The 26,828-nt window shown below is 32.5% G+C and overlaps 4 protein-coding genes across 4 annotated transcripts; 3 read left to right on the plus strand and 1 right to left on the minus strand.

The window, feature by feature from the left end:
• Nucleotides 1-815: 815 nt before the first annotated feature.
• Nucleotides 816-5,018, minus strand: LOC114396629 (omega-3 fatty acid desaturase, endoplasmic reticulum). The gene is made up of 8 exons (XM_028358717.1): nucleotides 4,597-5,018; nucleotides 4,316-4,405; nucleotides 3,901-3,967; nucleotides 3,666-3,758; nucleotides 3,382-3,567; nucleotides 3,186-3,266; nucleotides 1,806-1,943; nucleotides 816-1,182 (listed from the first exon to the last, which is right to left on the minus strand). The coding sequence occupies exons 1-8, from the start codon at nucleotides 4,899-4,901 to the stop codon at nucleotides 1,000-1,002; spliced, it is 1,143 nt and encodes a 380-aa protein (XP_028214518.1). The 5' UTR covers nucleotides 4,902-5,018; the 3' UTR covers nucleotides 816-999.
• Nucleotides 5,019-13,808: 8,790 nt separating this feature from the next.
• Nucleotides 13,809-16,753, plus strand: LOC114396638 (pentatricopeptide repeat-containing protein At1g19720-like). The gene has a single exon (XM_028358729.1). The coding sequence runs from the start codon at nucleotides 13,895-13,897 to the stop codon at nucleotides 16,583-16,585; it is 2,691 nt and encodes an 896-aa protein (XP_028214530.1). The 5' UTR covers nucleotides 13,809-13,894; the 3' UTR covers nucleotides 16,586-16,753.
• A 2,370-nt stretch (nucleotides 16,754-19,123) lies between these two features.
• Nucleotides 19,124-22,703, plus strand: LOC114396646 (jacalin-related lectin 3-like). The gene is made up of 7 exons (XM_028358738.1): nucleotides 19,124-19,250; nucleotides 19,379-19,591; nucleotides 19,937-20,401; nucleotides 20,526-20,753; nucleotides 20,849-21,217; nucleotides 21,469-21,690; nucleotides 22,106-22,703. Exons 1-7 carry the CDS (start codon nucleotides 19,248-19,250, stop codon nucleotides 22,397-22,399), a joined length of 1,794 nt encoding a protein of 597 aa, XP_028214539.1. The 5' UTR covers nucleotides 19,124-19,247; the 3' UTR covers nucleotides 22,400-22,703.
• Nucleotides 22,704-24,032: 1,329 nt separating this feature from the next.
• Nucleotides 24,033-26,789, plus strand: LOC114396668 (selT-like protein). The gene is made up of 4 exons (XM_028358765.1): nucleotides 24,033-24,368; nucleotides 24,460-24,536; nucleotides 25,138-25,456; nucleotides 26,408-26,789. Exons 1-4 carry the CDS (start codon nucleotides 24,060-24,062, stop codon nucleotides 26,522-26,524), a joined length of 822 nt encoding a protein of 273 aa, XP_028214566.1. The 5' UTR covers nucleotides 24,033-24,059; the 3' UTR covers nucleotides 26,525-26,789.
• The last annotated feature ends 39 nt before the right edge of the window (nucleotides 26,790-26,828 follow it).

The following is a 26,828-nucleotide window of genomic DNA, read 5'->3' on the forward strand; positions in this document are numbered from 1 at the left end:
CACCTAAAACAAATTATCTGAGAAAATAAAACTTATTCTATCCATTATTGACCTCAGAGTGAGCATACCAACAAATGTGTTTTTTTGGAATAGTTCTTTCACTCAATGAATTTGGCTTGTGTTCATTTCAGAGTCTTTCTTCAGAACCCTAGTTATTCATTTAACGGCCCTACATCAATTCCTTGCATGAATAGTGACCATGCTCTTAATTTTCTGCTACATCACAACAAACAGTCGTACCTCCACCTTAAAGCGCATCTCCAACCACAATCTCACTTAATAATTCATTACTTTAATAATTATTAAGTACTAGATATTATATCCGTACATTATTTAATAATTATTAAACAGATCTTACAACCGTACATTTTTATATTTTAACTAATTTTGCTATTTAATTGTACGATTTTTTAAAATATTAAATAAAATTGACAATAAATTTCTTATATTTTTGTATCAAGACTTATTTCTATTTTTGCCTTTATTTTACAATTTAGACCCACTCCTTCTATAGTGACTTTACTTACAGATACAACAGATCTTCAGCGGTGTTGAAATCTGTTGTGATAGTTTCACACTTACTTACACCTATAGAGTTAGTTCTAAATCATAAATTGGATATAAATCATAAGAGACAAATTATTGTTCAAACTTTGGGTTGAAACTTTCCCAAAATCACGTAAATTTCTTGCATAATTGCTGTTAAATTTTCGATTAATTAAATAATAGAAACACTGCCTTATGCAATAATTTAATTTTAGAAATGTATGTTGCCCATGTGAATGCTCTGTGCAAGTGGTAGAAAACATCACAAATGAAACTGACAATTCAAAATTTATTATTACTACCTTACTAATTTCAAATAAATATTCCATGTCTCTCTATGCAAGTAATTTGCAAGTTGTTCAGAAAACGTTAAACTCCAAAAAACATAACATTAAAAAAAAAGTAATTTGAGTAGCTAGAATCCAATAAATAATAACCCAAAAAGTTTGAAACTCAGTCTCGTTGCGAGTGGAGGAGCAGAGAATCAGTCTGATAATAAACAACATCTCCAGTGTCACTTACGAAGTGGTCTTGTCTCATACTCTGAATTAAATACTTTATTAGATGAAATGGTAATGGCGCAGATCTTTCTGGCTCACGGTAGTAATCTCCAAGAACTGGTTTTGCTGCTTGTGTCTGCAGTAAATTCAAATGAGTGCTAGTTTATTGTTAATCTCAGACTTCTTTTTAATAATACAAAGTTTAGATACAGTTTTTTTTTAAAAAGAATTTAATGGTTAACCATGTTTTTTTATCAGCAAAATATAATTTATATTGATATAAGAAGGTACCAGAAGTATCAAAGCATGCACACCTAGAAAGGAGGGTTGGGAACCCCTTTCACCACCAAGCTCCCAGTATAGTATAGTGAGCTGGTTACATATATTATTTATGCCAATTTTAAAATAAATGCACAGTACTAACAATATAAAACACTATCAGTGAATCAAAAATTAATATCGATATAATTTTAATATAATTATTATAAAATCAATAAACTTAATATACATAATTATTTGTAATAAAATAATAGCATAAAAATATTTTAAAATTATTACTTGAAATAAGTTAATTTCTCATGTTAGTGAATAGAAATTAAAATAACACCCACGTTCTTATTTTAAATGAAGTGGGTGTGAAAACATGATTTAAGAATAGAGAGAGCATTAGAATCATGCAACTGAAAATGACTAACTTCCAAGAGATAAAACAAATGTACTAATTGTATTGTTTTTAGGTGAATAAGCAATAAAATGTACCGCTTCAACGAGGTGATAATGAGGAATTTGGGGGAAAAGATGGTGGATAACATGGGTGCCAATGTCATGGTGAATGTTATTGATCCAACCATAGTCACGATCCACAGTGGTGAGGCCACCTCTTAAATAACTCCATTCCTGTCCATTTTAGTACACCACAAAAACACGTGTTATTGCTGGGCCAAAAATGCAACACGTGTGTTGCCACTTACCACACTTTCTTTGTTGAGGTAAGGTACATGTTTTCATAAATATTTACTTCTAGTATTAATATTGTGACATCTAAGTCCCTTGACCAACAAAAACAGCGAAGCAAAACAATAGATCACAGGTAAGAGCTATAAATGAAAAACGGGGCTTGTAAATTCATGTCTAATAAAATATAATCAATACAATTTTTCTATTGAGAATCATGTTAAAAATATATATCGAATATTATATAGTAGTACAGTGTATTAATGATTTTATTTTTTAAAATATCTTTATGGCACTATGTAATATCTCCTGTCATTAAGTTTTATTATAATGTTCAAGTATTATTTCACATTAAGTAAATATAAAATATAATTGTCACTTGTTTTACTTATTTATGGACTAAATTAGAATTTCTTTTAGTGATAAAATTATTATTAGTTTATACATTCTGAGACTAATATGATCATTTATATTTATTTTCACAAAATAAAAATATTACATGCTTTTAAAAGATTACATAATGTCATGAAAAAAAAATCTAACCGCTAAAAAAACTAAATAAAAAGTACAAAATAATAAAATTAATAATAATTTATTCTCTTTTTATTTCTTATATTTATTTTGCATTATTTTAAGAAAAAATATTTATTTTTTATGGGGGCAAAGTTTTATTTTATTATTCCTGTACAAATAAAAAATAAAATCTTGTGGGTGCAATTGCCCCCCACTCATTTACATAGATCCGCCACTGCTTCACATGAACTTGATAATGGGTGGAAAGCAGAGAAGAAAAAAAAAAAAAGAGAAGAGAAACGTGATTAATAACGCAATAAAAGAAAGAAGACAAATGACACTCCCTTCACTCTTATTTATTTGAAGTTTTAACAAACTTGTTTTTTATTTTAATTTAACAGTCACTTTAAGATCTCAATGAATAATTAAAAAGTCTTTTCAAGTAAGATGTGTAAAGAATGTAAAATAATAAGAATGAACTAAGGGACACAACAAAATCTTTGAGTAATGGTAGGTGAACATCATTTCACTCCAAACACTACGCTAGACTCTATGATTTCTTTTTATTTTGAAAGTTATATTATTTATTATACCTATTATTTTTTTCTTTTTTTAGGTATTACTATCTCGCATTTAAGTGTTCACCCACTATTTTCTATTTATTTTTGTTACCTTGCCGCGGTACCAAGGCAGTTTCTGGTGGTGACCATGGTGATGCAAGTATGTGACAAAGTCCAGCCACATAACAAATATCTGCACATGATCAAACAATTACATAATTATGGTAACTATTTCAAATTTCCAATTGGAGAATTGAAATAATAAAAAAAAGGAGGAAAAAGTAACAATGTAGGAGTAATTTAGTTACCCAATATGGAATTCCATAGAGCTTGAGCACTAGAAGTGGACTAGTTATGAATGAGAGATAGATAAGCAGAGAAAACATGGTAGCCCAACACAGTGTTGATATTGCTATTCCTTTTCTCTCACTGGGTGGGAACAGATTGCTGTAGGGATTGAAGTGAGAGCCTTCCTTTCCGGGGCTTCTTGAAAACTAAAAAATGGAGTTCACATCATAAAGAAAAAGTCATTGTTTTGAACCATATTATAATAATAATGTGTTGTTGTCTTCCAAGTCAAAAAATCACTCACCAAATAAATTGGATACACAAACAATGGAAATGGCACAGTGAATCTAATGAGTCTTGTCATGCTGTCTAGATTCTTGTAAATCTTCTCTGTTAACTAAGATAATGACACATAAAAAAGAGCCATGTTCAAGAACAGCCTCAGGAAGCATAAAGATTCCCTTTTTTCTTGGACCTACCAAATAAATAAAATGTAATTGAATCAAGAACAACTATAGGAGAAGCAATTAATCACATACTGGAACCCATGACTCATCCTTCTCAATGTGTCCATGGTTTTGATGGTGAGTTCTGTGGCTAATTCTCCTGCAAAATCCATCAAAATCAATTTGGTTGTCATTTATCAAATAAAATTTGGTTCCAAATCCAAAATGTGGTTTTTCCACGTTTACTCAGAAGCTAACAGTTATAACTTTCACATTCCAGATGTGATTTCTTATTTTCTCGAATGGGTTTCCTAGCACGCTATAAAAATTTAACCAATAAAAGAACTTGCAACGACAAATGAAGCTAAATAGTTATAACTTTCACATTCCAGATGCGATTTCTTATTTTCTCAAACGGGCTTCCAAACACACTATAAAAATAATTGAATCAACAAAAGATTTTTTTTCAATGACAAATGAACAAACAAAAAAGCCAGTATGAACTAACCATCCATGGTATGGCACAAGAATTGAGGAATGCAAGATGTGTCCCACCAGGCTATTCAGCAAAGGGCTATCTGAAAAGCTTCCATGGCCACTGTTCAATTCAATCAATGAAGAATGAAATAATGAAGAATCACTTTACCATATAAGCAAAAACATAATAAAGATCTCAAATTTAAGTTGTCTAAAGCCAAATGAAGAAGAAATGACATAACAGAACAATGTGTGAGATTCATATCATAAACAAAAAAAAAAAAAAAGAGTAAGAAACACAAAAATTATTACCAATCATGTCCAAGAACAAAGAGAGCCCAGAACATTGTGCCTTGAATGGGGCAATAGATTAGCCAGAGAAGCCAGTTGTCGAAGTGAATTGCTGCAGCCACCAATGCAGCAATTACAAGCACATCCCTGAGAACATAACTGAGGGATCTCCATGGATTCTTGACCCAGCAATGTTTTGGTATTGAAGCTCTGATTTCTGCAATCTTAAACGGTGGAGGAGCGCTAGGATCAAAATCAAAAGAAGAACCCTTTTGTTGGTATCCATTATTGGCAGCATAGGCTAAAGGCTTTGTGTCTTTAACCATTGCTGCTGCTGCTGCTGCTGCTTTTGCTTTGGCTTAGAGAGTGTGGTTCCTCTCTTTTCTCAGGGATACGTGGTGCGTAAAAACCTAGAATAGGAAGAAGGAAATCTTCGAAAAATACTCTTATGGGATAGTGCATTTATATAACCGCAGGGTGAAACACTGGCAGTAAATAATAACAACACTACCACATTAGAGTTTGTTTTACTTCTACTGCTTCCTCCCCCTATTTCCTATTTAACGTCACAAAAAAAGAATCAGGAATATATCTTAGACAGAAAAATTAAATCCCTATCATATAATTAAACAAAAATATCAAAATTATTTTAATTTGATCTTGAGCTCTTAAGTTTTACTAAGAACTAAATTAATAATTGAAGTTGAATTATCTTGTTTTATTTATTTATTTATTTATTATTTAGTACTGTAGTCACGGAATGGAACAACCCAATTACGGTTGGTTGTAGTGGTAATTAACTATGACCCCCAAATAAAAATTGTGCAAGTAATTAATTGCTTCCAACAAAAATAATGAAACAATTGTGAGAGTATGCACTAAAAAAAATTATAAAACTTTTTCGTTAAATTCAATTCGAATTATTTCTCTAGTACTTTAGAAGATATTGAAATGTGTTTATTTTTTAAAATTTAATAGTCATATATTATATTATGTATAAAATTATTTTAAGCTATCAGCTAATAGAAAATTATTTTTCTCTAAAAAAACAAAAATTATTATTGATGTAATTTTTTAGATAATTATTATAAAAATTAATAAACTTATAAAATGAATTCTTTATCGTCACAAAAGTGATAGCATGAAATCTCCACCTTTAAAAAGTAAAATATAAAAATTAAATAATTAAACAAAATATAAGTGAAAAAAAAATCAACCTTTGGATTGTGACTGTAGGACCCTGCGGTTGCTTTTCCACTGTAGACAGTCATGATCTCAAACTTATCATGGTGTTTTATGAATAGATACAGTGTAAAACTCACTTTGTAATTTATTTTCTCTTGTTTTTAAGTAAAACTAGTGGTTTTCCATAAAAAATATTGTATAATAATTTAATGGGTCATTGAAATTTTTTTATTATTGTGATTAATGTCATTCTATTTTAATATTTTTTTATTTCATAATAATTATTGTCTTAAGTTATTTTTTATATATACCAAGAAAAATTAATAAATAGATGAAAAAATATCAATTTCATAAAATTAATTTTATTATCATTAATTCATTTATAATTTTTGTTTTCATTAATATTATAAGTAATATAAATAAAAAATTAATATTACATTAAAAAAAACTAAAATAAAAATTATTTTGAAACTTATTTTATTCTTATACCACAATAATCGTAGGACGCAGGCAGTAAATCACCTTTGAATTCTTGTATCAATAATTGAGCTGCTATGAACACATTAAATGATTATTGACAATAAAATGACATTAATTACAGCAATAAAGACTTTTCAATGTCCATTAAACTTAACTCACACTCATTAAGTTTTTTAATAGAATGGCATTAATTACAATAATAAATATTTTTTAATGATCTATTAAATTTAAATCCTCCACCCTTTTCATATGGTGTAAGAAAATTTTTCCCCCAAAATAATTATTATTTTATCTTTTCAATGTAATATTAATTATACTTTTGTATTTATATATATTAGTGATATGAGTAACAAAAACTAAAAATGAATAAATGATAATTAATGTTAATTTTGTAAAATTTATATTCTCTTCCATCTATTTATAAGTTTTTTTCTATGTAAAACAACCTATATTGATAATTATAATAGATTGATAATTATAAGGTACATCTACTTATTTTTTTTAGAAAGAATATGTTAACCAGTTAAAATTATGTATAACTTATTAATGTACTTATCCTAAAAAATAAGTGAACATACATTATTAAATACTTGTGGAAATCGTTAACTTTGGCCTATTAATTCTTTTAGAAAGAGTACTTAAATATAACTTGTTAGCATACTTCTTCTATATGAAAATGCTTAAAAAATTCCTTAACTATAATATAGTTTATGTAAATCAAAATATTTATTTATTATTATCGCAACCAAGATCATAATGGAACAGTGTAAAAAAATTATTAAAAAAATGGAGTCGTCATCAATATTTTATTTTGAGAGAAAAGTATTAGAAAATTCTTTTCAAAATGATCTCTGAAATCAAAGATAAGTTGAGGAATCCATTACGTGTAGCGAAAGTGTTATTACCCTACGACGCTCATTAAAGAAAATGATATCTTTAATTACCCAAGGGGAAATTCTCTTCTCGGTGAATAATGTCTATAACAAAAGCACAAAATTCAAGCTCATTTTATTAATCCAAATATAGAAATACAATCTCTTTTTGAAATGAAGTACATGAAATTGCATCTCATTCTATATGAAGCTTCTACTTAGATTTTGACAATACTTTAATAACTGAAAAACCCTTAAAGGAAGCTTTATTCCTAGATTTGAGTTGATCTCCACATTGACCACTTGGACTTGTGTTGCTAAGTTTTTGACAATGTGACATGATGCTAAACACAACGAGTCATATCTTCACAAGTTTTCATCCACTCCTTCTTTTTGTAGTGATGTTCGACAACCAAATGTAACCCTTGGATGTTAGAGCTCTCGCTCCCATGCCAACTCAGCAATTATTTTTGAAAGACATTTCCTTTTTAGATTTAATTGTGTGAGGGAGTTAAGATATTCTTCAACTAATTCCCACCCTTTCTCCGCATCAAGGCCTCTCTTGACTAACTCTTTGCTCAGGTGCTCCAATCTTTGCTCTTGAATATAATTTTTTTTATCTCTGGGTTTTTTTTTCTTTTTGAATTTTGGCCATCTCTCTTTCCATTGCTTCAACTTTATCTTGCAATTCCATTATCGTAGAAGGAGTAATCTTCCTTGCTTTCTTGGCACAGGTCAAGCTTTCATGGGTGTCAACACACTCATCTTTTAAGTGTCCTATCTCTCTGTCTTTCTTATGGCATTGCCGCTTGATAATTTATATTTATGTCTTTGCACTTTCTTCTTTTTCCTCCATCAACCCCATTGGAGCCCTCAAGATTTCTAATTAAGAATTCAAATAAGCTAAAGTTTGACCAAATTCTCGAGGTTGGCTCTCTTCATGTGAAATTTCTTTGCAAATAGGGACTACTTTGGCTTTCCTCCATTCCTTATACTCTTGCGAGGCAGTCACACAAGGTTTTCCAATCTCTTTTTCCCTTTCTTTCTAACATTTCCTCAAGCCATTATGACTTCTGCCTGTTGCCCATGACTATCACCTAAAGCATATTGGAAAATCAAACCTCCCAATTCTTCAACATTTGGCACAACTTGAGTCCATTTGAGTTACCTAAGAGCTACTGTCGGGGTGTAGGTTATGCATCCTCTTCGCCTCATTAATGGCACATTTGGAAAATTGCCGCAGCTAAATATCATATCCTGGGAATGATACCAAAGGCATACCCATTGAAAATGTTCTGCCTCCAATTTTGAGAAATCTTTCTTCCATTCCATAGCTTATTGTTTCTTCAGAGGGATGTGATGAAAACTTCGTAAAGGATTTGGCAAGTAAGACATATGACTGGATGCATACAAATGAGTTACCAACCAAACATACAACAAGTGATTACAACAATGTAGCATCCCTCTTTTTTTCTGGTGGTATATCTCCATGGAAAGGAAAGTATCTGCCAAGATAGCCAGAATCGGATTTGCTCCTCGGGTTTCATAAGCAAAGAATACATCCATGGTTGCGTGATCGATCATGCCTATGGTGAATATGAATAAAATCAATCCATAAAGAAGTAATGCTAGAGTCATATTAAAAATTCCAAACTCTTCTTCTCAGCTAAAGTCTCCAAATAATCTTCTAGGAAAGTTTTATTCCACCCTTGGATTGCTCCTTTACTTTCGAAATCAGTTTAACCTATTGGTAGGAAAATCAACTCAACTACTTTCCTCCTGGCTACATCACTCCCTTTATAGAGATGCACCCCAGCTTTTTCCTTAGTTGGCAACTTCAACATGATTTCGTACTCCTCTATTATTGGTACAAGGTCCAAGATAGGTAGCTCAAAACATCTTAGGTCCAAATCCCAAAATTGAGCTAAAGAACATAGTATCGAAGCTTCAATGAGGATCGACAATAAATCCATAATCTGACCATATTTCATCTCAAAACTCATGCATGTTTCCTTGGTCATCTTTCTATGAATTTGATTTATTCTTTGAAAGTCATTTTTAACACATCGATTCTTATGTTCTTTCTAGGCCTCGGTGTATTATTAGCAGGATTTTGAATCTCATCCATGTTAAACACTACTAAGCCTATGTATTATGAAACCAAAACGTGAGATGAAAGATATACAAACTTGGATATAACCTACATGTACATGGTCCTAATATGCATGCATGATTTTCACTTGAATGAAATCATGACTTCTATTTATTTATAAATATGCATGCACAAAAATTATGAGGTGCAACATGTTGCATAGGATAATATTTTTTTTTACGTATGTATGAAATAAAGAAACTAGATGCCTAGCTAATTATGAATGCATAAGGTGCATGGGAATGAAAGGATAAAGAAAAGTATGTTCCCTTGTGACCTATCAAGGTAAAAACCTAGGGTAGGGTATTCATTAAGGTCATGGCCCTAAATTTTGGTGGTCACTAAGTTCAACTATCAATGAACAATTTCCAAGGTGGATCTATACTGTTAAAGATTTAGATGGTCCCCAAATTGCCTTTATCAAATAGACAAAGACCTAACCCATGATTCAACCACAAGAAGGAATGATATTCTTTCAATATGATTGTCTCATGATACTACTAAGAATTTGAGCGGTAAGCCAACAATTGTCAAGTAGACATCAAGCCCCTCAATAATAGTCATTGAGCCACCTTCTACTTCCTAGGCTCTCATAAGCTTGGGTATAGAGCCCCAAAAGTGAAAGTGTGTGAAGTAAGTGACTATGAAGTGTGTGAGGGAACATACAAACTTTTGATCCTAACAACTACTCAAATCTGCACAAAAAAGAAACAAATAAATATATACATAGTAATAGTTTTCTATCCTAAAGTTGAGACAAAACTAATAAAAAAAACAGAATATCTAAAAATAGAACACAATACACAAGAAAAAGAAAACAGGGGTGAAATAATATATTTTTTTTAAAAAAAATATAATTTTGTGCAATCTGTAACATCCCATTTTTCGTAAACTAATTTAAAAAGGATTCTATTTATAAATAAATAGATTTTTTTAAAAAAAGTTATGAAGCTTTTATAATTAAATACATAAGGAGAAATAACTTTATTAATTAAAATAATGGTTTGAAAAAAAAGTATTTTATTTATTTATTTGATAGAGAATAAAATAGTGTTCTTTTTTATAAAATAATAAAGATAAATAAATAGAGTAAATAATAAGTTGTAAGTACCTTAGCTATAAATAGAGACGTGTTAGGTCATTTTTTTACACTCAGAATGGCTCCTCTTTCTCTCAATTTCGTTTTTTCCTCTTATTCTCCCAAAACTCTCTCTTTTTCCCACATATCACCAAACCTATCTCAGAAAAACGACGATCTCAGACTCATTCACTGTTGGATTGTCGTGAAATTTGAGCAACAAGTTTAGAACTCATTTCCAAACATTCTCACCGTTCGGAATTACGAAAACATGTTGGAGCTATGAGAAATATCCTTTGCATCGTAGCTTTTTCTTTTCCCGCAGAAATCCAAAGCTGTCTCAGTAAAACTACGATATCAAACTAGTTAACCGTTGGATTGTTGTTAAACTTTGGTATATGGTTAGAGATTCAAGTTATCACATTTTCACCGTTGGAATTTGCAAACTAATATTCATGAAGAGAGAAAACTGAATCGCACGAAGACAGTACAAAATAGAGGCTTCAATCCCTTCTTCTTCGGAGTGTAGGCCTTGGGGGTAAATACACCCGATTTGAGTGCTCCTTTAAGCCTGTGCCGATCCTACAAGGTTGGAGCATTCTTGAAAAATAGCGTGACCCTGAATGGTCTCCCTATGATTTTACTTGGTGAGAGTAACCTGCCATACCCATTTTGTGGTGTGTCTTGTTATGTACTCCTAAGCGTCCCAGGGTGGTTTTTCACTGACATGGTACCACATTGCATATATGCTTGAGTCTTAGCATAACTGTTGCATAACGCTTGCCAATTGTTTATTATGAAATTGATGTGTTATTATGTCATGATCGGATTGTGTGATTCATGTGTAATGTGATTGATGATTGAAAAGTGAATTTTAAATGACAAAGTGGTGAAATTACGTGATTTATGTTGAAGTAAGTTGTATCTCATTTATGTGATATGTGTATCTAGTTGTCTTAATTATCTATTAGTTAGGAATGTGATAACTCACTCCTTGTGTATCCTGTGATGATCTTGAACTTTATGTTTGGAGGAGCTGATGAAGTCTTAGACGACCTTGTTTTGAGCCGAGATGATTTATTATTTATTTGGACAAGTTTTATTATGATGTTAGAAAAGTGAATGTGAGCCTTTTATTCTTTTGAAAGACTTTTATTTAAACTTGTTTTAAGAACTTTTAATTAATTATAATTTATTATTCATTTTATGATTAGTACATATATGTATGGGGTAGAGGGTGTCACATTCAATCATATAAAACTTGTCTTTTTTAGATTTCCTAGTGGAGTAGCCATCTATCGCAACCGGGGTCAAGACAGGACGACGTAAAAAAATAAAAAAATGGAGTTGTCACCAAATTTTATTTTAAGAGAAAAACATTGAAAACCCCTTTTCAAAATGATATTTGAAATCAAAGATAGATTTCGAGGTCGATTACGTATAGAGAAGGTGTTAACACCCTACAACGCCCATTAAAAAAAATGGTACATTTAATTATTTGTACAAAATCATATAACTTTATAAATGTTTGCTTTATCCTAAAAAAATGTTTTTTTTTTTAATTTTTATGGAAAGAACACTTTTATTTTATTTATTTATTTAAAGAAGACAATTCTATGCGCAAAAAACTTTAGATAACCCATGACTATTCTATGAACTTTTATGGTTCGTGTAACATAAAAGGTAGAATTACTACTGAGTTAACATCACAAATTATTTCACGAGTTAATTTTTTTTAAATGCCATAAAAATAATTTTCTTAAAAATATTATTAAAACAAGATAATTCTATGCACAAATATTAGTTAACGAATGACTATTCTATATTTTTTATGATTTAAACAACATTAAAAAGTAGAATTGTTACTTAATTAATGTCATAAACCATTGCATGAGTTAATTAAAAAACTACAATAATAAAAAAATCCTTTTTTAGAGAGAAAAAAAAGATTAAAAAAAGAAAATAAAATAAGAAAGGGAAACATGCTCACCGTCCCTACATGTAAAAGAAAATAATAATATGTGACACACATGGGTACATCTCAATTCTTATACCAATTAAAAGTCAATGCCAATATCCATTTTATTATGATTTCATATTCTAATCTTATATTAAGAGATATATATATTCAGACTCCACATGAAAATACAAACATCCATTAATAAAAAAAGGAATACAATGAATTCCCACAAGCAAGGTTCATTTAGAAAAAGAACTTACATCTATAAAAAAATGCAAGAAATATGAAACTAGTTAAACGCTGCTGCAACAAGTGGGTGAGTGACGAAAAAAACTAGTACTTTCCCTTTATCGTTTCTTTCTTCTCTGATTTTTCTGCTATTTTTATTTTTCTCGTTTTTCTATCTCCGCTCTTCTCCTCTTTTTTATTGTTCCCTTTTTGAGTGTTAGCCTTCTTTTATAGATCAAGAACAACTTGATTGAAAGACCGTTAGTTTAGTATAACTAAGATATCTGATGACCAAGTTTTGTTGTAACTGCCACATCTTTTAATTTTTTTTAAAATATTTTAAATACTTTTTATTTAAAAAAAAAAATAACCCAGATAAAATTGAGTATTTACAATTATAAATTTTAATTTTATTAAAAACAAGCATTTATCTTCTTCATTTCAAATGCTAAAATATTAGTAACCTTATATACCATTTGGACTTGTGATAATGTAAGTTGAAATAAGTGGTTAAAAATCAGAGTTAATTTTACTCTTTTTCATTAATTATGGTTTGATTTTTTCTTTCTCACTACTAAATTTTGCTCAATGAATAATTATGCTAAAAAAGACCTCGTGAAACCGGATTCTACTTATTCCTTTAATTCAATAGGTTGAACTGTAAACTTTCATTTCCTAATACTTATTTTTTGATTCCTTGGATTAAAAATAAAAAAAATCCTGATTCTCAAGTACTAATTGAGTATCCTTGACCTTGAGTATTGAGTGTACATTAATCTTCTGAATGAAATTTCTGGTGGCATTTCCTTCTACCACATACCAAAACAAAAAAAAAAGTAAAAAATATTTAGAGTTAATTACACTTTTTATTTTTAACTTTTTAATTTTAATGAATTTTTCTATTAACTTTTTAATTTTACACATTTTACTTCAAAAATTTTAAAAAACTTGTAAAATTTATCCTATATCATTTATCCATTAATAATCACAAAAATTAAGGATAAAATTTGTCAAAAAGTTAGGTATAAATTTTGTCAAAAAATTAAAAAAATGAAGTTAAAATTTGCCCAAAAATTAATAAATTAGAAGTAAAAAAATTTAATTATGTTAATAATAAAATGATAGAGAATAAAATTAAAAAAAAATTTAAAAGTTAAAAGTAAAATGCTTTACAGTGAGAAGTAAAATTTGTTAGAAGTTAAAAAATTAAAGGTAATAAGTGCAATGAATAGAATATATATGATGCCTTACGCAGTTACCCAAAAAAGTGAAATTAAGTCCACATACTTCTGGCAAACCCAAAAAAGAAGATAAGGCGACTTCCAGACAGTGGAAAAAGAAAAAAAAAAGAAAAAGAAAACACAATGGAGAAGAACCTCATGATTCTACCAAGTAAACCATGGCCTCCTCTGTTTATACCTTCTCACTGTTCCATCCAATTGGAGTGGCATGGCTCAACAAGGGTCCTTGCAAACTCCAACAGTGTCTCCATAACCCAAAGGTCAAACCCAAAATTGATAGATACCCAGTTGAATCAGCTATGTGCCAATGGTCCCCTGAGTGAGGCTGTGGCAATTCTTGACTCTCTGGCTCAGCAAGGGTCCAAGGTGAGACCCATTACCTTCATGAACCTGCTTCAGGCTTGCATTGATAAAGACTGCATTTTGGTGGGTAGGGAGTTGCATGCTAGGATTGGGTTGGTGGGAAAAGTGAACCCTTTTGTGGAGACCAAGTTGGTCAGCATGTATGCCAAGTGTGGGCACTTGGATGAGGCGTGGAAGGTGTTTGATGAAATGCGTGAGAGGAATTTGTTCACTTGGTCTGCCATGATTGGTGCCTGCTCCAGAGACCTTAAGTGGGAGGAAGTTGTGAAGCTTTTTTATGATATGATGCAACATGGGGTTTTGCCTGATGAGTTTTTGCTCCCAAAGGTTTTGAAAGCCTGCGGGAAGTGCAGGGATATTGAGACTGGGAGGTTGATCCATTCGGTGGCGATTCGGGGGGGAATGTGCTCTTCTTTGCATGTGAACAATTCAATTCTGGCTGTGTATGCTAAGTGTGGGGAGATGAGTTGTGCAGAGAAGTTCTTTAGGAGAATGGATGAGAGGAATTGTATTTCCTGGAATGTGATTATAACCGGGTATTGCCAGAGGGGTGAGATTGAACAAGCTCAGAAATATTTTGATGCAATGCGGGAGGAGGGAATGAAACCAGGATTGGTAACTTGGAACATTTTGATTGCCAGTTATAGTCAGTTAGGGCATTGTGATATTGCTATGGATTTAATCAGGAAGATGGAGAGTTTTGGGATTACTCCAGATGTATATACTTGGACTTCTATGATTTCTGGGTTTAGTCAAAAGGGAAGGATAAATGAAGCTTTTGATTTGTTGCGGGATATGCTTATAGTAGGGGTTGAGCCCAACAGTATCACAATTGCTAGTGCAGCCTCGGCATGTGCGTCGGTAAAATCACTAAGTATGGGATCAGAAATCCATTCTATTGCTGTTAAGACTAGTTTGGTTGGTGATATTCTAATTGCTAATTCACTGATTGACATGTATGCTAAGGGTGGCAATCTGGAAGCTGCTCAAAGCATTTTTGATGTGATGTTACAGAGAGATGTATATTCTTGGAACTCAATTATTGGAGGATATTGCCAAGCTGGTTTCTGTGGCAAAGCCCATGAGTTATTTATGAAAATGCAGGAGTCTGATTCACCACCTAATGTTGTTACATGGAATGTGATGATCACAGGATTTATGCAGAATGGTGATGAGGATGAGGCGTTGAATCTTTTTCAAAGAATTGAGAATGATGGGAAAATTAAGCCAAATGTAGCATCATGGAATTCGTTAATTTCTGGTTTCCTGCAGAATAGACAAAAGGACAAGGCCTTGCAGATATTTCGACGGATGCAGTTTTCCAACATGGCTCCCAACTTAGTTACAGTTCTCACTATCCTTCCTGCCTGTACAAACTTAGTGGCTGCAAAGAAAGTGAAAGAAATTCATTGTTGTGCAATACGTAGAAATTTAGTGTCTGAACTTTCTGTATCAAATACATTCATTGACAGTTATGCTAAGTCAGGAAATATAATGTACTCCAGAAAAGTATTTGATGGATTGTCCCCAAAAGATATCATCAGTTGGAACTCTCTGCTTTCTGGTTATGTTTTGCATGGCTGTTCAGAGTCTGCCCTTGATCTTTTTGATCAAATGAGGAAGGATGGAGTTCATCCAAATAGAGTTACTCTTACAAGTATTATCTCAGCTTATAGTCATGCTGGAATGGTGGATGAGGGTAAGCATGCTTTCTCCAACATCAGTGAAGAATATCAGATTAGATTAGATCTGGAACATTATTCTGCTATGGTCTATTTGCTTGGTCGTTCAGGTAAGCTTGCCAAAGCATTGGAGTTTATTCAAAACATGCCTGTTGAACCTAATTCCTCTGTATGGGCCGCCTTGATGACTGCCTGCAGAATTCATAAGAATTTTGGAATGGCAATCTTTGCAGGAGAACGTATGCATGAGTTGGATCCTGAAAATATAATAACTCAGCATTTACTTTCACAGGCATATTCTGTATGTGGGAAGTCTTTGGAAGCTCCAAAAATGACAAAGCTGGAGAAAGAAAAGTTTGTTAACATACCTGTTGGGCAAAGCTGGATTGAAATGAATAACATGGTCCATACTTTTGTTGTTGGTGATGATCAGTCAACACCATATTTGGACAAGCTACATTCTTGGCTAAAACGGGTAGGTGCAAATGTCAAGGCACATATTTCTGACAATGGACTTTGCATTGAGGAAGAGGAGAAGGAAAATATTAGTAGTGTACATAGTGAAAAACTTGCATTTGCATTTGGTTTAATAGATTCTCATCACACACCTCAAATTTTACGTATAGTAAAGAATTTGAGAATGTGTAGAGATTGCCACGACTCAGCTAAGTACATATCATTGGCATATGGATGTGAAATATATTTAAGTGATTCAAATTGCTTACACCATTTTAAAGATGGTCATTGTTCTTGTAGGGATTATTGGTAGGGCAAATATATGTGAAAGAGAATCAATGAATTCAGAAATATGTAAATCTCTCTTTTGTATAATTGTTCTTGATGTAAAAAAATCTTTTGATGATATCTACATGAATAAAATAAAGGGATAAGATCAATTGACACCAAGTGTCAATTTGTATTCTTACACCAAAGCTTATCTCTCTATTCTTCTACTTTAGTCTAAAGGCTGAGATTTTATCATTAAACAAGTCACGTGACTTCTTCCCCATTCGTGAATGAGATCTCAAGCCATGATGGTGAGGTAGAAGAATCATCACCTCTTTGTGCTTGTGTTCATTGGAATCTCCTCTCTATGTGGCAGTGGGAGGCTCAGCTTGAAAGGTAAGGATTCTATTGACACACCATGAAATTCCTTGTTCGCTCTTCTCCATTTTGCAAGTTTGTGAAGTATTTTCATTTTCAGTCTTTCTATTTTAAATCAGTGTTAGGGAGTTTTTTGTGTTCCAAACATCAAGGAATTTGATTTGTTCCTTCCCCTTCTTATTTCTTAAATCTTGTTAGCATAAAGAAAGTGATGGAGCGTGAAAGCCTGTTATTCTGCACCTTCCAAAACACTCTACTTTTAATGGCTAGGTTGACACTTGGTGTTATGTTATAGTGTTTCCCGTTATTTGTACTTGTACTCTTTCAATTCAAATGCAAATTGCAACGCAATTTTTAATAGCTTCCATGGTTTATGTAGCTGATACTTGTGCGGTTGTAAAGGGTTATGGATTGTGAAGAAATGGATACTAGTGAAGATGAATGATACGTCAGTTTCTTCAAGAAAAGAAAACATGTAAGATAAAGAAAAAAGACGGGGAATTTGAGGAGAAATGGAAACTAATGCTGTTGTCACTTCAAAGTTTGTCAGCTTATGATTGCTGCTTTACTCCTGGATTTCTCATAATTTCTGACATACTTTTTTGCAAATGCGTAGCAAAAGGGAATTATATGTGGATGATCTAAAAGAATTCAAAATTATGTATAATTCGTGCTGAAATTCTGTAAAGAGTTGAGTTAATACACTCATCTATTCAATCAATGCTATTAAAAAATTTCAAGAAGGATATTTAGTTTAGGATTAGTGTATTGCATCAATGATAACTATTTTAGATTAAATATCAATTTAAATTACATTTGAGATGAAGCAAATTAATTAGGAATGGGGATGGAAGAACATTACCTCTTAACGCTCAAGATTTTAATGAAAAAAAAATGAGACATTACGTCATAGAATCAAAGGAATCTTGTCGGTTAGCTCATATTTTATGAGACACAAGTAATTAATAAAAATTAACAGTAGAATTAAAAAAGAAAAAAAAGGTTTATGAGCCATTCACTTCAAAACCGAAAAAATGATATAAAAACGAAAAACAAAGGACGTATACTAAATTACTAATGCAATATTTTAAATTAAAGTAGTAGTAAAACACCCAATAAAAAGTATTAAAAAAAACACCTAGTGAAAATGAAATAATGTATCATCTTCTACGAGTAATCATTATCCAATCTTCCATATTTAGGAGCTTCAGTTCTAAAATGTTTATGAAGGCATCAAATCAAAAGCAATATAATTGTTCAGATTTATTACAGAGGTTAAGGAGGAAAAAGAGAATAACAAAAACTACACTTTGGTGAAAGTAGAAACTATTCACAGTGGGTTTGTTTTTACGTTGAACACAGACGGACGTTCAAGGATTTGTTACTTCTCACAAAACGTGCATTGAAATGGATGCCCATGGAATGAAACGATAAAACAAACATAGCTATAATATATAGAACCCCATTTGGTCACTATGCAGGAATTTGTGATACTGTCCAGAAGAAACATTTTAAAGTGTGTCCTGTTTGTAATTTCCAACGAGAAGATATAAATAAACTATAAATTCAATCATTGTAGTCATTTCATGTTCATATATTAGAAACAAATTATCATTCAAAGATGCTTCATAAATTAATAATTGGAGCGACAGAACTCAACCTGAAAAAAGATAGGTAGAATAAAAACTGTGGCATGAGCAAGCATGCACCAAAGAGTATTAGATTCTTCCCTGAATAGTTTATAAGAAGAACCTTATGAGTTTGCATGGTGTAAAATTCTAATACAAAGACCATAACTAAAAAGGGTAAACAACAAAGTATAAATGGGTGTAGAATATACAATGATTGTTAGAAATCTCATTTACAAAGAAATCAGTACCACTCATGGCACCAGACCTCTAGTGCCTACGGAAGCAATAGAGTCTGAGTGCTTCTGATTAAATTCCAAAAGCTGGAATTTAGCAGAAGATGATATATTCCTTTCTTTTTTCCAACAACTTAGTTCAAAAAATGGGAAATAAGAATACAAGATTGTGTAAAGAAAATGATTACTCCTTGACCATAAAAAGTGCATGAAACTTTCACTATATAAAAACAAAGGGACTGATATCTGTGGGGAATTTGATTCCCTGCCTTTCAATCCATTCCCTCCATGGTGCAACCTGGTTCCTAATCTATATTATTTTTCTAGACAAAGTCCCCTGCCACAAACTCACCCTCTTCCCCCATAAATTCCTCCTATGCCTTCCCCTAACTACACTCACATCACCACTCTAGCAGTTTTCTTAGTCCAAAGTCTATCATTCTTATCCCCCAAGTAGAAAAAGATGGTAGCACACACAAACAACTGCTTATGTTACATAGGACTCAATGCATAGATTACCTCAAAGTTTATGTTCAACAAATTTACATGTTTTAACCCTCTTTTTAACACCTTTGCGTGATCTTTTGTGTGCAGAGTTTTGAAGATTCCTCGAAGAAACATCAGTCAGTTGGACCATGGGGAGGCAATGGAGGGTCCCGTTGGGATGATGGGATATACTCAGGAGTAAGGCAATTGGTGATAGTTCATGGAACAGGCATTGACTCCATCCAAATTGAATATGATAAGAAAGGAAGCTCTATTTGGTCAGAGAAGCACGGTGGAAGCGGAGGCCGTAAAACCGACAAGGTAAAGGTTCCATGTCCTTAGCTGATCTAGTGACATAAATTTGCAATATTGGCACTAAAGAATACGTTAAGGTACAAAGAGGACATTGATGATTATTGTCAATTATAAATTTGAGTCATACTTCTATACATGAAGGTTAGTTAGCGTTACATAACCACTTAAAAAAAGTCACGTGCATTTTTGCTTTTAATCTTGACCATTCAAATATGATCTAATGGTCTAGTAGTTCTCATTTCCGAGGATAAAAAGAGTACTCATGTGTTGAGTTCCTAAGTTAGAAGTTGGTATTAATTAAAATTTGTGCATATAATAACTAACTAGTAACTACTAATGACTGTGTTGCAGGTGAAGCTTGATTGTCCAAATGAGTTCCTAACTAAAATTCATGGATACTATGGCAGCTCTAATCAAAGAGGGCCAAACTTTGTTCGGTCACTGAGTTTTGAGAGTAACAAGAAAACTTATGGACCATTTGGTGTTGAACTAGGGACATATTTTTCAGTCCCATTGACTGGTGCAAAAATTGTTGGGTTCCATGGCAGGTGTGGGTGGTATGTAGATGCCATTGGAGTCTATCTGAAGTCCTCGAAACAACCCAATCCATCCAAAACTTTGGCTCATTCCCAGAGCTCCATTACTAACATTTCTGAGAATTTTGGTTATTCTGTGATACAAGGAACTTTGAACGAAAACTACGATATTGTTCTTGCTCTGAAACAAAAAGATGATTTCAATAAGCCTTCAGCAAAGAATGTATCCGGGAAGATATCTTTTGTCAAAGAATCCAACAATATTGAACACAAAGAAAAGGTAAGAAAGCATGCATTGAACATTGATGATCTCATTGTCATTTGAAGTGTTCCTTAATTTCCACTATAACTCTCAATTTGGCTTTTCTACCAAATGAATATTTGAGTGTCTATCTTCATTTCAGATGGCTCATGTGGAAAAGTCAAGCCCAAAGGTTGGAGATGTAGTCACACATGGACCTTGGGGTGGCATTGGTGGATATGTATTTGATGATGGAACCTATACAGGAATCAGGCAAATCAATTTGTCTCGCAATGTTGGAATTGTATGGATTAGAGTTTTCTATGATTATCATGGGGAGACTATATGGGGATCCAAACAAGGTGGAACAGGAGGATATAAAAATGATAAGGTGAACAAAAAACACAGTCAAACTTAGTTTATTCTACTTAATAAACTAGGAAAATCAGATTATTATTTTTAGCAATCTTTGACATCAATTTGCAGATAGTCTTTGATTTTCCATATGAAGCCTTGACACATATATCTGGCTACTATGGACCTTTGATGTACATGGGGCCATCTGTTATAAGGTCACTGACTTTCCACACCACCAAAAGGAAGTATGGACCATATGGGGAAGAACAAGGAACTTATTTCACCACAAAAGTGAAAGAAGGTAAAATTGTTGGCATTCATGGGAGGAAAGGTTTGTTCCTAGATGCTTTTGGAGTACATGTAGTGGAAGGGAAAGTGATAGTGCCTGTGGCAACACCTCCCAAGGAAATCACTTCTAGAGAATCAAGTATTGGTGAAATAGGAAGTGCTCAATGGCCAACAAAACTAGTACTTGCTAAACCATCAGCAGCTGAAGAGGTATTATTCCATTTTTTTTAATCATCTTTTAGAATATATTCAAGACATACTTAAGAATGGAGATATAAGGTGGATTGGATGGTTAAGGGAGAAGGGAAGAGGGAAAAGATCACAGGTTCGATCCTCTTTGCTAACAAAAACTAACATTCTAACAAAATTAACATTTATCGATAAAAAAAAAAAAGACACACTTAAGAATTTGTCTACCTCTTTTATGGGTTATGCTATTCACTTTGTTCACCTTTTCCTAGGTTTCTTGTGGTGTGGTGAAAGAACCAGCTCCCTGTGGACCAGGACCATGGGGTGGGGATGGAGGTAGATCCTGGGATGATGGTGTCTTTTCTGGGATTAAGCAGATTTATTTGACCAAAGTATCAGAAGGCATCTGCTCCATTCAAATTGAGTATGATCGAAACAGGCAATCTGTGTGGTCTGTAAAACATGGTGGCAGTGGAGGAGACACCATGCATAGGGTATGATTCTCAATATCCACTTTCTTTAAGAACATTTCACCTCTTCCTCACTTCCTTAAACTAATCTTTCTAAAACTGAACCCCTTATCAAATTGAGTTCAACTTGTTATACTGTTCATAATAATAAGGGTCCTCCTACAGGTACTGGTTAAGAAATTAAATGATTTTGTTTTATTGAAAATCGTAAGGGAGTGCATTTTTATGCATTTCAATAAAAAACTTTTTTCTTTTACTTCCTTAACCATACTGATCAGCATTTTCCTAATAATAATCATTAAGTTTATTTTTAAAATCAAGCTAAAGTCCCTTTCTAAGATGAGATTTGATGTCAAATGATTGCTACAAAGTACGAACACAAAATGTACATGACATGAGCATTCTTAAGCTTAATCAAGCTTAATTATTGTGATTTCAGATACAACTGGAGTATCCAAATGAGGTGCTGACTTGCATATCTGGCTATTACGGGCCAATTGCTAAGGATGAGCAGCATATAATCATGAAGTCACTGACTTTCAACACCAGTCGTGGCAAGTATGGTCCATTTGGTGAAGAAGTAGGTAAATTCTTCACTTCAACCACTACAGAAGGCAAGGTGGTGGGTTTCCATGGGAGGAGCAGCTTGTACTTGGATGCCATTGGGGTCCACATGCAACACTGGCTTGGAAATCAGAAAACTTCAAGGTCCTCCCTCTTCAAGCTGTTTTGATCACTGTTTCTGACCAAAGCAACAATTTGCCGTTTTTACTAGTGTTGAGGAGAGTTTGAAATTTTTATGTAATAAGTGTTTGAACATTTGATGTAATAATAATATTTGAAGAAAAATCGAAGTGTAAGCAGATTATAACATGATTGCATACTCGGAATAGCTATTTGATGGGGGATTGTTCTGACCAACAGAGCAATTAGCTATACAAAAGTGAATCATGGAATGTGTTTTGATTTCTTACACCTCAAGGTTTGCCTTGATTTAAGATACATTTTCATTTGTTGAAGTTGCACCAATATCTTAATTTGTCCTCTATTCTTTCTGGATTTTTCAGATCAAAATTCGAGTCAAGAACATTCATGATGATCTGATGGGACTAGACTATTTGAATTAACCTCTAGTTGATGTTTAACATTAATTTCTCACGTTCTTGTATAAAAAAGACGAGGTACATCACAGGCGCAGACATACGCATATAGATATATAGATTTTATATCCTTAAAATATTAACTTATATATTAAATTATTATTCTTTTTCTCAAAGTGATATACATATACATTAACTTATAAATTTTAATATAAAAACATAAAATTTAAACACTATAAAGAGTCTAATACAATGAGCTGATTAAGAATGAGTAAAAAGAACAATAGGACATGATTTTGAATTTAATCTTGAACACAAAAACATAAATTGAATAAGAGGATATGATTCTTTTTATATGATTGTATAGACAAACATATTTCTATATTAGTGTTTTTTGTTACTAAATAACAAGTATCTTCTGTAAAATAATAATAATATATATCTTTAAATTTCATTACTTTAATTAAGGATGTCCTAGTTTGAAAGTAAATAAAATAAAATACTAGTATTACAACTTTTTTTAACCTTACATTTGATTACTATTAGTTAAAATATATTAAAAAATTAATTTCAAGAAAGATTCATTACCAAACTTCGTAATCTCTAAAAAAAAAATTAATTGATCATGAGATATAATTATTTTCTCTAAAAAAACAAAAAGAGGACTACATATAACCCTATGCTTTTGTAGTTTTTTTTAAAAAAAAATTAAATTTGAGTTGTATGTAGATAAAATTGGAGTTCTCTTTTTTTCATCCATATATTATATATACTTAGTTGACATGTTTATTTTTTTATCTCTCATCTTATTAAATTATATATCATATCTACATTTTTCTCTTTTTTTTCTTTTTTTCCTTTTTCTCTCTCAAGGTATAAGTAATATAAAAATATTTATGCATCTTTATTTATAAAATTATGGTTAAATAACCAAATTTGTCCTAATATGGGACATTGATAAATTAATTTATAAAAGATAAAAAATTCAAATCAATCTAACAAATAATTTAATGATAAATTAATTTTTAAATTTTATAAATTAATGTTAAAATTAATCCTAAAAAAATATAACTTATTATTAAATTAATCTTTAATCATTATAATTTAATCATAAAATAATCTCACAAATTTAATAATATAATTATTTTATCATATTTTTGTAATTAAAGACAAAATTTTATATTTTTGATGTTTCAAATCAATTTATCACGGCATCAAAAGTTTTTACCAACTAATTTTGTTATTTATCTTAAAATTATTTACCGAGAACCCCTCAATAACTCTGAGTCACCTATGCCTCCAGCCACACTCGACCACCACAAACTTCTCTTCCGAGTGTTCCATTCCAACTTGGGTGTGGCTATGGATCGCGCTCAGCTTCTTTTGGTGGGTGTGCCTCTCTTCCTCTTCTGCTCAGACCTCTTCTCCCTTTTCACTCATCATCCACCACCGCCACCCCACCACCATCACCCCCACCACCATCCACCTCACCACCACCATCCACCTCACCACCACCACCACCCGCCTCACCACCCACCCCACCACCACCATCACCCGCCCCACCACCATCAGCAGCCGGTGATAATAGAGTTCCCTCCCGAGGTAATTTCATTTCTTTCAACGTTCCAACAACGGGTCGCTTCTTATCACTTTTTCAATGTTCCAACAACGGGTCGCTTCTTTTTTCTCTCAGAAACCCATCAGCAATATTGCAACTCCGGGTCTCGGCAACACTGTCTACATCAATTTCTGCTCTTCCTGCTCATACAAGTAATTTTCCTCACTTTCATCTTATTGTTAGTATTATCGTCCTGCTGTTTTTGAAATTGTTGATGGCATTTGATTAGATAGAGGGAAAAAATGATGAAAAAGGAATGGTTTTTGAGCTTAACTATCTCACTTAGTTTGTGGGTAATGGGGGAATTGACCCAAAATATTTATGTATGGCATTAAGGTTTTGGTTAATGCATCCAGAATGTGGAATCTTATCTGGGTTGTATATCATATCATGTGCTTAATTTCCATTGTCAGTGGTTAGATAGAGAATGTAATGTATTGTTCTAGTTCATTGCCTTTTTTTGTTGCTTTGTGTTTCTTAGCACTCTGTTTTGGTACAGAAGAATGAACATGACAGAAAGACAAAAATTTAAATTGAATAGAAAATGGAAGGAAAGATTTTGAACTTTTTGTTCCTAAAAGTCATTTTTCCTAACGTCAAACCAAAAAAATTCATTGTTATTCGCTATTTCTCTTCGGTCTATTTTCTTCCTTTCCTCCCATCCAAAGATATGGTAAAGTTGGTACATTGCATGCACATGGTTGTGATTAGGATGGGGAAGTTGATGTAAATGGATGACTTGCTTGTGTGTAGGGGAACAGCAGTGACAATGAAGAATATGTTGGAGATTGCTTTACCTGGAACTGAGGTTATTCTTGCAAATTATCCCCCATCGCTTCCAAAGCGTCTGCTAAGCAAATTGGTTCCAGTTGTTCAGATTGGTGTTGTAGGGGTGGTTGTTGCAGGGGAACATATTTTTCCAATGTTGGGTTTTGTTGCACCTCCTCCTTGGTATTACAACTTGCGTGCTAATCGGTTTGGAACCATTGCAAGTACTTGGCTTCTTGGGAATGCCTTGCAGTCATTCTTACAGAGCTCCGGGGCTTTCGAAATTTACTTCAATGGTGAACTGGTTGGTGCCTTCCTTCTATCTTTTATTTTCTTATATGTACACATTTCTTTGCTAGTTGAGCCTCTGATCTTTCTCTCTGGTAAATGCAAGTTTTGTTATGCTTTGTGACTCCGTGATTGGGTAGATGTCTCACACGAGTTGTTTGATAAACTTTTTTACCTCTTCACTTGATTTCTACTGTTAACTCGGGGCTTACAAAGAAAAAAATAGTTAATACTATCATATAATATGTTAAGCACCATCATTATCTTTGGCTGTACTAGTTGTATTCTTATCAATTATCACTCTTTCTGCAGAGGGTTCTATTTCATTCTTGAATGAATACTTATTGAGTGATATTGTATTTAACAAACTAAAACTAGTTTAAGATTTCTGCAGCAAGATATTGTGAGAAAGTGGGCAGACCTTAGGGAATTGGGGTCTATCATCCATTCCAGCTATATAAAGCACATTTTTGTAACCTTAAGCCAAATAACTCCATGGTGGTCCCATTGACATTTTTATATGAACTTTTGTAGTTTGGAACATCTACTTTCAGCGTACAATTATATTATATATCTACTTGCCTTTTCTGGGTGATCGGGGAGAGCTTTTACATACTTTGCATTCAGCATTCAATTTGCAACTCTCAACTCATTTGGCCTTGTAACATTATTTTGATAATTAGGTTTCTTGCAGTCAGTGTTTTAAAGTATACAATTTGTGGGATCATTGCTATAGGGTTTATTTGTGTAGCTCCTAAGAAATGGACCAACTGTAAGTTGGGAATAAACATATCATCTTTTCTGTTTAAAGAGTTCTTATCTGAATGATCTTTTGATAACCCCCTTGCCTCTCTTCAGACTCTAGAGATATTTAGATGATGGTTATAGATGGAAGGTACGGTAATATATGGCATTTTCAATGCTTTTGAATTTTTACTCATCCCTTCAAACTCTTCTGTCCTTGAAGGTTTTCTCTAAATTGAAGGAGGGAAGGTTTCCTGGAGAGATCGAATTGAAGGATCTGATTACCAAAAAGATGACAAATTCTATAGGTGTCAATAGTGTGTCAGAATTGGCCTCTTAGTGCCATTGGTGGAGACATATTTTGAGCTGTCATAAATGATGTAACTGGGCCTGCCATTGCACTATGAAGTAAAGGTTGATATACAGATATCGGTTGGCATATCATGGAAGGTTTCCAGATGTATACTGGAGCATGAAATTTCTTTATTGAAAGAACTAAGTAATTGCTGAAGGAAAAACTCAGTTAATAGTTTGTGTAGAGTATGAATGTTTTAATTTTTTTTTTTTCATTGTGATATCTTTTCATTATCAGCTCAAATAACTTCATCCACTACGTGAAAAATTGAATGGTAGGAAAAGGAAAA

This window comes from Glycine soja, chromosome 2 (genome assembly GCF_004193775.1).
Source record: "Glycine soja cultivar W05 chromosome 2, ASM419377v2, whole genome shotgun sequence".
In the NCBI taxonomy this organism is placed as follows: Eukaryota; Viridiplantae; Streptophyta; class Magnoliopsida; order Fabales; family Fabaceae; genus Glycine; species Glycine soja.

Excerpts from the sequence above, each read along its gene's own strand:
- LOC114396629 (XM_028358717.1), bottom strand. The coding sequence starts at position 4,901 with ATGGTTAAAGACACAAAGCCTTTAGCCTATGCTGCCAATAATGGATAC. Across the intron at positions 3,568-3,665 it reads TTGTGTATCCAATTTATTTG|TTTTCAAGAAGCCCCGGAAA; the intron begins GTGAGTGATTTT and ends TCCATTTTTTAG. Across the intron at positions 3,267-3,381 it reads TCTATGGAATTCCATATTGG|ATATTTGTTATGTGGCTGGA; the intron begins GTAACTAAATTA and ends GATCATGTGCAG.
- LOC114396638 (XM_028358729.1), top strand. The coding sequence starts at position 13,895 with ATGGAGAAGAACCTCATGATTCTACCAAGTAAACCATGGCCTCCTCTG.
- LOC114396646 (XM_028358738.1), top strand. Across the intron at positions 21,218-21,468 it reads AACCATCAGCAGCTGAAGAG|GTTTCTTGTGGTGTGGTGAA; the intron begins GTATTATTCCAT and ends ACCTTTTCCTAG. Across the intron at positions 21,691-22,105 it reads GAGGAGACACCATGCATAGG|ATACAACTGGAGTATCCAAA; the intron begins GTATGATTCTCA and ends TTGTGATTTCAG.
- LOC114396668 (XM_028358765.1), top strand. The coding sequence starts at position 24,060 with ATGCCTCCAGCCACACTCGACCACCACAAACTTCTCTTCCGAGTGTTC. Across the intron at positions 24,369-24,459 it reads TAATAGAGTTCCCTCCCGAG|AAACCCATCAGCAATATTGC; the intron begins GTAATTTCATTT and ends TTTTTCTCTCAG. Across the intron at positions 24,537-25,137 it reads TGCTCTTCCTGCTCATACAA|GGGAACAGCAGTGACAATGA; the intron begins GTAATTTTCCTC and ends GCTTGTGTGTAG.